The sequence below is a fragment of the Belonocnema kinseyi genome, chromosome 2 (genome assembly GCF_010883055.1).
Source record: "Belonocnema kinseyi isolate 2016_QV_RU_SX_M_011 chromosome 2, B_treatae_v1, whole genome shotgun sequence".
In the NCBI taxonomy this organism is placed as follows: domain Eukaryota; kingdom Metazoa; phylum Arthropoda; class Insecta; order Hymenoptera; family Cynipidae; genus Belonocnema; species Belonocnema kinseyi.
Genome location: NC_046658.1, coordinates 159,030,954 through 159,041,823, shown reverse-complemented (window position 1 = coordinate 159,041,823; position 10,870 = coordinate 159,030,954). Strand labels below are relative to the sequence as shown.

Genomic DNA, 10,870 nt, shown 5'->3' with positions numbered 1-10,870 from the left:
CATTTTTTGAATTTCGAAATTTTAATATAACAAGACGTTCGGACAATACTTTTTCGCGTTTTCGAGCGTTCGGACCCTTTTCGTTTCTGGCCACTCAATTTTAAATCAAAGAGGCCCAATTCTGATAGCATTATATCAAATGAAATCAGTGAAGAGAAGAAGATGCGGATAAGAGGTCCAACAGTCACTCATAACAAGAGCTCTTAAAGTCCCCTAAAAGTTACTATAGTCACCGAGAGGTTCCCAATAATCAAACTCGATGACAATCAGGTTAAGGCAATTAAAGAGGAATTAGGAATTATAATCTATAGGGCACAATCTGTAGAAGTCATCCCAAGATCTGATCATTGCTATCTTAAAGATGATGTTTCTATCATCATCTGATCGGTTGAAGTGTCTAGAATTTGGCTCATTGAAGCTGCAAGCAGATTGAAACTTTGGGCGAGAGGTAAGATCAAATTCATCGACAGCAAAGATCTCCCAAGGTCAGTAGAAACAACTTCCAGTCTAGATTTTATCCAGACAAACCTTCGAGCGGTTACTCACTGAGAAATGTGGAAACCTTATACCTATAAATGCGGTAGTCTTAATAGGAATCGCATAGAGAGTGCTAAGATTTCCTTGAGATTGCCGGGAGTGCCGAAATTTCAAGAACTTCTCGCGAACGGGACTCTGCAGGAGAAATCAGATTCGGCCAAGCTCGGCGGTGTTCGGATGTAGTCGGCTGTCAGTTCGACTGACATACGCAGTGTGTGCATGACGAACGTGTGAATGCTTTGTGATGTAAATGCTCCACGCTTGTCGAAATATTTTCAAGAGTTTGCCTAGGACTTCTAGCGCGGAATTTTGAGATTTCTCAGTGACTGGCCCATCGCAAACCTTCACTATTCTAAAGGATTTTTTGCTATCTTGAGCAGAAATTTTTTAAGCGGAGCAAACGGCTTTTTCCTGAATACAAGAATCTTCAACTTACAAGACAAAAGTTAGAGGCTCAAGTAACAAAAACGGATAAGTAATTTATGACAGTTTTCTAGAAACAACTAGGGCAGTACTTTATATCAGAGGCTATATAAACTTAGTGAATTACCAAGGTTCTTTTCTAAAGACTTTGTGATAGTAAAGATCGACAACCATCCAGAAAGCAACCTCTGGGGATTTACTCAGCGTACCTATCATTTGACTCCCAAGACCCACCACCATTAGAAGAATGGAGAAATTTGGTGAAATACTGCTGCCTTAAAGCATAACCATTGCTCATCGAATGTGATGCTAACGCACATCATTCGACTTGCGATAGTAAGCACACCAACCTGAGGGGTGCCTATTAGATTATCTCTTAACTACTGATTGAACTTCATTCAGTCGTGCCTTCGTGACATCTAAATGTCATAAGGTTAATGATTTGACCTTATCTTCAATAATTACCAGCAAACTGTTTAAGGATGGGTCTGAGCCGTTTTTAGACGCTCCATCGTACAGAATTAAATTTAATCAGAAATTAAAATTTGCGGTCAACATCCTACAAAAAGATATAAACTGAGAACAATAATCATCTTTGTATTAAAAAAGCATAGAGAGATGCACGCTGGTAGGATCCTCGACTTGAGAATCTGGAAAAGGATACTCGAAGTCTTTTTAACAGGGCCATGAATAATGGAAATTGGAACTTGTACAGGGCAACGTTAATAATATATAATAATTGATAATGAAATAGTTTGACTCATGGAGAGAATATTGTCAGGAAATCGAGAATATACCTAATATTGCTGTATTGAACCAAAAGAGACAAGAAAAAACAAAGTTTAGCGAGAAACTTAAATTTTTTTCTTAAGCAGAAGAATTTTTGTATTAAATACAGCCAAACCTGGATTTAACGTCAATTTTTTGAATGAGCGTGACATTAAATCAGGAGTCTCGGAAATATTTGGTCTCTCTCCTGATTTTTCTCTTTCTTGTTTCTCTCTCTGTTTTGTGACGCTTGAGTGAGCACAGCACATCCTCCCGTAGCGACTTTGACCCATCCCCACCACGCGGCGTCTATTCTTCGAAACGTTAAATGCAGCATCACCTAATCTAGGTTTGATTCTACTTGAATTTTTCACTGAGGAAATGAATTTTCAACTAAAATGATAAATTTCCCAACAAAAAAGAAGAACTATCATTTAAAATAAAAAACAGATGGATTCAAGCAAAATTGACAGATTTCAACCAAATAGTTGAACCTTTAAAAAAAACAAATTAAGTTTATACTAAACAATTGTATTTTTTCAAGAAAAACATCAAGTTTCTATACAAGAGACGTATTATTAAAGCAAAAAGCTTATTTTCAAAAAACGAGTTACATGTTTAGGCAAGAAAGATCTTTAAGTCAAGAAGGAACGAAATTCTGGAAAATAGTACAATTTTCTGCAAAAGAAGTAGATTTTGTAATTAAATATTAAAATGTCAAATAAAAAAATATTGACTTAAAAAAACGGGTTCAACAAAATACATGAATTTACAGCTAAAAAGTTGAATTCTCAAGTAAAAAAGGTAAATGTTCAACCACAAACATAATATTTAAATCAGAGATTAATTTTAGACAAGAAACAAAAATGTCACCTAAATTGTTTGATTCTTCCTTCATGAAGATTAATTTTTCACAAAATAGTTCAACTTTTATCCAAAAATATAAATCTTCTACATGAAAGTGAATTTCTAGTATAAATATATGAACTTTCAATCAAATAGTCTAATTTCCAACCAAACTTGTGAAATTTTCAGTTGAAAAATTCAATTTTCAACGAAAAAAAAACAATTAAAAAATATATTGAAATCCACAAAGAAGCAACTCAATTTTTCCATAAAAGGAGGAATTTCTAATCAAGTACATTAGTTTTTAAACAAAATATTCAATTTTAAACTGAAAAATATAAGTTTTTAACTAAAAATATAATAGTGAAATTTTAAGTTGAAAAAACTAATTTTCAATAAAAAAAGGAATTTTTAACAAGTTAGTAATTAAATTTTCAACCATATTGAATAATCTTTAACCGAAAAGATGAATTTATAACAAAATAGATGAATTATCAACTAAATAATTCTACTTTAAACTGAAAAATGTAAATTTTCAATTGAAAATAGGACAATGAAAATTTAATTTAAAAAAATTAATTTCCAATGCAAAGAAACAAAGACCAAATAAATGAATTATTAATCAAAAAGATGAATTTTTAAAGAAGCAGATCAAATTTCTTTATCAAATTCTTTTCTTTATCAAATTAATTTACAATAAAAAAAAAGAATTTTGCACAAAATAGTTACATTTTTAACAATAACAAAATTTTTAATCTAGCTGAATAATTTCCGGCCAAAAGTACGAATTTTAAACAAAATAAATGCATTTTCAACCAAATAGTTTAATTTCCGATTATAAAAGTTATATTTGAAATAAAATACTAAACAAGTAAATTTTACTTAAAAAATTAATTTAAAAAAAAAAACGAATTTCAACAAAACAGTCAAATTCTCAACTAAAGAAATAAAATTTTAATTAATTTTTTCATTTCAAAAATGTAACAGTTGATACTTGAAAAAAAAAAACAGATTTTAATTTTAAATGTTCAAAAACATAAATTCGAGTTTTAAGCCAAGAAGGCGAGATTTCGACAACATTTTCAATCAACCACGTCAGAAAGAAATCTTAATATACCAACTAATCTGCTATAGGGGAGACCACCCTACAGTGGATAATTATTAATTTACAGTATATACTAAAATTAGAATTTATTTCTTTGCTTATAATTGTGCTCGTAATTAATGATTATCTAGTGTAGGAACATTATCTATTTTAGCGTGGTCTCCCCTAATTAAAATTATATACTGTTTTGGAAGGCAACTGTCAACAAAACAAAACTGTTTACGTCAACTTGTCAAAACATATCTTATCACTTTTATTTTTTTATTGTACAATCATATTTATTCCAAAAATAATAATTTCTATTTTTTAACTATAAAAAAAATGTGCATAATAAAATGGATAGAATTATATAAATAATATATTAGTTCAAATATTTTTTGCAAATGTGCAACTGCTTAGATTATTAATTTTGTAGAACTAAGAAATATTTAAAGAAAAATGAAATTCTGAAAATTCCAACCAAATTAATTAATTTTCAACCAAAAAACTAAATGTTTGACTGGAAAAGATAATTTTGAAACCAGAGAAAAATAGTTACATTATTTGTTAGAGAGAAATGTGTTTTCAACCAATAAAGAAATTTTTCAACCAGAATCGTGGATTTTAAAACCAAGAAAAATAATTTTTTACCAAAATAGACGATTTTTCAATTGAAAAAGAAAAATTTTCAACCAAAAATGAAATAAATATATTATAAACTTTTGACTTAAAACAGAATGGTGAAATTTGTAGTTAAAAAAATTTATTTAAAAAAATTGTTTTTAAATGAATAAAATTTTAATCAAAGAGATTACATTTTATCCCAACATATTAATTTACTACCAGAAAAAAATTTCAACAAAATACTCAAAATTTTAACCAAATAGTTGAATTTTTAGCTAAAAAATATAAATTTTTAAACTAAAATATAACAGTTACATTTTAGTTAAAGAAAACAAGAATTTTTAACAGAAAAATAAAAAAAATTACACAAAAAGTAATTTTCAACCAAAATCTTCTAGTGTTCGGACAAGAGGATTAATTTGTTGCTATAACAGACGATTTTACAATAAAAAAGTTAATTTTTAACCAAAATGGAACAGTCAAATATTCATTGAAAAAACCTTCATTTTCAAAAAAAAAAAACTATTCATCTAAATAGCTGAATTTTCAAGCAAGACTTATTTTATAACATAAAACTAATTTTTAACCAAATATATAATTTTTAACTAAACAGTTGATTAACAAATTTTAAAAAATCCATTTGAAAATGGATTAGTGAAATTTTTAGTTAAAAAACTAAAATTTTGACAGAAACAACAAAATATTGAAATTTTTTACGAATTAAATAAAATGTATTCAAAAAGATTAATTTTTAGCAAAAAAATTTCTTTAATATTGGAAAGATTAATTTTCATCAACATAAATACATTTTCTAACAAATAGTTGAATTTTTTGATAAAACATATACATTTTTAAACTAAAATGGAACAGTTACATTTTAGTTAAAGAAAAAAACAATTTTCACCATAAAAATAAAGAGATCTACAAAAGAAATTAATTTTCAATTAAAATTGTCGAATTTTTCAACTAGAGGATTAATTTTTTAATGAAAAAGATCATTTACCAATAAAAAAGGTGGATTTCTAACCAAAATGGAACAGTTTAATTTTCGTTAAAAAAAACCTTAATATCTCACAAAACAAAAGCTTTTTATCCAAATAATGAAATTTCAAGCAAAAATATTAGTTTTATAACAAAATAACGAATTTTCAACCAAACAGTTGTATTTTTAATTAAAAATACAAATTTTAAACTGAAAATAGATTAGTGAAATTTCCAGTTGAAAAATTAAATTTTCTACCGAAAAAAAAGAATTTTCAAGAAACTATTTGAATTTTGAACAAAATAAATTTATTCCAAAAAGATGAATTTTTAACTGACGAGATTGATTTTCCACCAAAAAGACGAATTTTCTAGAAAATAGTTTTATTAATAACTAAAAAATATAGATTTTTACCCAAAAACTAAATAGTCGAATCTTTAGTTCAAAAATGAATTTTTATAACTAAAGAAAAAAGAAATGTCAATAAAATATTTAACTTTTCCACCACAGAAATAAATTCTCGACTAAAGTGATAAATCTCCATTAAAAATATCAATGAATTTCCAACTAAAAAAGATACATTTTTAACCAGATACGGAATAGTTAATTTTTCAGATCTAAAATTAATTTTTCATTAAATCAAACAAAAAGATGGATTTTCAAATAAAATGGTGAAACTTGTGAAAAGTATTCGAAACTTCAACTAAGTACTTTATTTTTCAACAAGAAGAAAAATTGTAATCAAGAAGATTATATTTCTATCCAAAAAAGATCAATTTCAAACTAAAAAAGATAATTTTCTAAACAGAAATGAAATAGTTTAATTTATTTAATTAAAACAAAAAAATAATTTTCAAGGCAAAAAACAACTAGGTGTTAACAGAGTAGTCCAATTTTCAACCAAAGAGATGAATATTGAACAAAAATTGCGAATATTTGACAAAAAAAAAATGAATTTTTATTCAAGCATTTTAAAATTCAAGCAATTTTAGTTTTATTTTTTAATGAAAAATGATGAATAGTGTACAAAAAGATGGCATTTTTAATTAATAATAGATTAATTTGAAACAAATAATTCAAAATATGCAATCAAAAATACATTTTTAACAAAATATAAATATTTTCAACGAAACTGTTGATTTTTTAACCTAATATTTTATTTTTCAACTCAAAAAGATAAATTTTCTGCCTCAAACGATAAATTTTCAATAAAATACATAAATTTTAACCAAATAATTATTTTGGAAAACAAAACAAATTTTCTAACAAAGAGATGAATATTCTACTAAAACAATAAATCTTTTACAAGTTAGTTGAACTTTCAATCACGATGTTTAATTTTTAACACAAAAGAAAATGTTAATCAAGAAAATTAATTTTCTACCAAAAAAGATGAATTGTTTAATGAAAAAATGTGGTAGTCGATATTATAAGAAAAAGATTTTAAAAAATAAAAATCTTAAGCCTAAAATGCAAAATTTCTACCAAATTTCTAATAAACTTGATCAGAAATAATTTTTTTTTTACCAAGGAATCTGCTTTAAAATTTTAAGAACTCGCCCAATAATATTATGTATAGATACAAGGTAAAAATATTTAGTATAGCTAAATTTAAATAATTTACAAAAATTATATAAAAGTAAAGTAAATTTCAATCATAATAATAATAATTGTGTCAATTAAAACCGAAATGAAAAACGTAGTTAGGATGTCACTGAACGATTACAATGAAAGTCAAACACTGTTCCGGAATGCTGCCACCTACAAAACAAACCTGTTTACCTTATCACAAGACATCTGTTGTAGTTGACACGTTTTGGGAAATGTGTTATTGTTTTGATGATTACTTTTTTCGAACTGAAAAATACAAAGTTTCAACTAAACATGGAATACTGAAATTTTAAGTTGAAAAAATTAACTTTGAAGACAAAAAAAATTATCTTCAACAAAATAGTTAAATTTTGATCCAAATAAATGAATTTGCAATCATAAAAAATTAATTATGTACCAAAACGACGATTTTGTTTCTCCAAATACATCAACTATGAAGAAAATAGTTAAAATTTCAACTAAAACATAAATTTGTAAACGAAAACCAAATTTCTACATTTGTAGTTAGAAAAATAAATTTTAAAAATGGAATTTTGAACAGAAAAGTTAAGTTTTCAAACAAATACATAAATTTTTAACGAAAAAAGTCATCTTTAACCAAAATCATCAAATTTCAAAACCAAGAAGAGTATTTTTCTACAAAAAGACTACTTTTCAATTAAAAAAAGATCAATTTTGAGCCTCACATGGAATAGTTAAATTTTCAATGAAGAAGAAGAATTTTAAATCAAACAGATAAATTTAAAAAATACATTAATTTATAACCAAACATTTAAATTTTAAACCACAAATACAACATTTTTATTGAAAATCTAATAGTGAAAAAACTAAATTTTCAACCAAATATTTAAATTTTAAACAAGATAAATGAAATTTTAACAAAAGAGATCAATATTCAACCCAGAAGATTAATTTTCGATCAAAAAGATAAGGTTTCCATAAGATACATGAATTTGCATCCAAATAGTGAAATAGTGAAATACTAAATAGTGAAATTTTTAGTTTAAGAAATTAATTCTTTAAACAAAATTAAATGAAACAATTGCATTCTCAACAAGAGAAATAAATTATCACCTAAAATGATGAATCTTCTGTTTAAAAAAATTATTTTTAATGAAGTAGCTCATTTTCCAACTGAGTACAATACAATTCGCAATCAATGATGATGATTTTTTTATAACAAAAAAATTACATTTTCAGCCCAAAAAAACTTAATTCTGAAAAATTCTGAAAAATTCTGTAAAATTCTGAACAAAGAAGATTGTTTTTGTAACAAAAATAAGAATTTCCAACAAAACACGTTAATTTAAAATCTTAAAAATATGAAGTTTTACTAGAAAATGGAATAGTAAAAAATTAATTTAAAAAAATTTTTTATTGGATAAATGAAATTTCTGCCAAAAAGATAAATTTTGAACGCAGAGGATTAATTTTCCACCAAAATTACATTTTTAGTTCATAGAAATTTAAATAAGATGAAAATCAAAATTTAAAATCGTATTTAATCCTATTTAAATCCTATTTATTCATCTAGAAAGTAATTTCCAACTGAAATCCCAAAAACATCAATTCTAACCCAAAATGGAACAGTTACATTAATAAAAATTCATTTTCATGCGAAAAAATTAACTTTTTATCAAAATAGTTCAATTTTTAATCCAGAGGATTCATTTTTTGGGAAAATAACGATGTTATAACAAAATACATGAATTTCTAGCCGAACACTTAAATTTTTATTAAGAAATAACGAAATTTTGACCAGAAAAAAACTCTTCGCCAAAAAGATAGAGTTTTAATAAAATTAATGAAATTTCAACAAAAAAGATGAATTTTCAACCCAGAAGCTAAAATTTTCACCAAAAAAAAGAAGTTTTATTAAGATATACATGAATTTTCACCCAGAAGTTGCATTTTTATCTGAAGATACATTTTCATCCAAAAACCAAATACGGAAATTTTTCATACAAAATTTAAACTTTTTACCTGAAAAAAATAATCTTCAATAAAAAAAAATTTACATTTTTAATTTTTTTTTAGTTAAATTTTCAATCAAATAAATAAAACTTCAACACAATGGGTAACATTTTAAACTAGAAGATTAATTTTCTACAAAAAAAGACGAATTTTGTTTAAAAATACATCAATTTTAAACTAATAAAATACAAATATACAAATATATAAAATAAATTTCTTATAAATTAGCGCAGCTTGCAATGAAGTAGTCGAATTCACCAACAAAAACGATGCATTTTTAAACAAAAAAAAAATGTTGTAATCTATTTTTGTCCATAAAAGGATTTTAATTTAAAATTTGAAAAAAAAAACCAGTGAAGTTTCAATCCAAATAAGGTCAGATTTCTACAACATTTTTGATGAACCAGATCAGAAAAAAATGTAATAAACCAACTAATTTGCTATAAAATTTCTCAAATTTGCACTTTATTTCTCATTTAATTTTTATTAAAAAATTTAATTTTTAACTGAAACACAAATCTTAGTCCAAAAGTTAAATTTTTGACAAATAATATTATTTTTTAGACAAGAAATTCGACTTTTGAACTAGCTCAATATTTAATCAAGTAACTGAATTCATAAAAAACAAATCTTAAAAAATGCAAATCTGAACAAAAAAGGATTTAAAATTAAAAATTAAAAAAAACATTGAAGTTTTATGTCAAAAAAGCAAGCCTAATACATATATGTTTTATGAACCAGATCAGAAAGGAATTGTAAAAAAAAAACGAATCTTTTACAAGATGAAGAATTTGCATAATCATACTATATACAGCCACAAATTCAAAATATTTGGAATGGCTGAGGAAGATTAATTTTTAATCATGAAGAATAATTTTCTGCCAAAAAAGACGGATTTTTAATAAAAAAAGTTTCTTTTTCAGTAATAAATAATAAATCTTTTTATAAAAACAGTAAATCATCAACATTTTGAGTTTAAAAATTTTAATAACAAAAAAAAAAGAAATGTAAAAGAAACACTTTAATTTTTCAATCAGAGAAATATATTTTCAACTAAACTGATAAATCTTCTATAGAAAAATCAATTTCTTATAAACTAGCTCACTTTTAAACAATTAGTTAAATTTACGACCAAAAAAGATGAATTATTCAATAAAAAAATATAGAAATCGATATTTAAACCAAAGAAGACGAATTTTAAAATAAATGAGAAGTTTGAAGCCAGAAATGCAAGATTTCTCTAACATTTTTGATCAACCACTACAGAAAGAAATTGAAGAAACCAACGAATCTGCTACAAAATGGTAAGAATTCGCACAATAATATTATATATAGCTTCAAGGTCGAGAGATTTTGTATGGATAAATTCAAATCTTTCGCAGAAACTATATAAAAGCAAAATAAAAATAAATCATTTTAATACTTGTTTCAATTAAATCCTGAATTAAAAAAAAAAACCAGTAAAGATGTCACTGAAATATTAAAATGAAAATTAAATACTGTCCCCAAAGGCGGCCACTGAGAACAAAAAACCTGTTTACCTTAACTGATCAAAAGATATCTCTCGGATTATGAAATACTTTTGGAAAAAAATCTAATTTTAATTAATAAACTTTAAAAAAATTAAAAAACGGAATAACCTTGATCGATCTTTTTTATTTAATCACCTGAAAATCTTACCTACATGAGAACTTTTTTCCACGGTCCACGGAAACAGCTTTGGTGACAATGACGAAAGTGCGTGTCATTTATCGCTCCGCTCTTGAAACATCCAATTAGAAACTCGTGACATCAACTGCATTACTACCTAAATATCGGATTCACTTTTCACCACACTGCACTTGCACCTTATTTTCAACTTTTTTCTCACAATTATCTAAAAATTGTCACCCTGGATCACCTGTTTGTAATGAAATTTTCAGAGATGGGAGGGGGTAAGGAAGGGGAGGGGGATAAACTGAAAAAACAAACTGAACTGAATTAATGAAGTGAATGTAATTAATCAGTTGGGAGGCACTTGA

At 25.5% G+C, this 10,870-nt stretch overlaps 1 protein-coding gene across 4 annotated transcripts in view; it reads right to left on the bottom strand.

Annotated features, from left to right (window-relative positions):
• Positions 1-10,864, bottom strand: part of LOC117167784 (receptor-type guanylate cyclase Gyc76C-like) — a 96,066-nt gene extending 85,202 nt beyond the window's left edge. For 3 of the 4 annotated variants that reach the window (XM_033352962.1, XM_033352966.1, XM_033352965.1), the window contains exon 1: positions 10,530-10,864. In XM_033352962.1, the coding sequence (XP_033208853.1) occupies positions 10,530-10,597 (68 nt within the window). In that variant the 5' untranslated portion in view covers positions 10,598-10,864. The remainder of the gene's footprint in view (positions 1-10,529) is intronic. The other variant, XM_033352963.1, reaches the window with a different exon arrangement.
• Between the last annotated feature and the right edge of the window lie 6 nt (positions 10,865-10,870).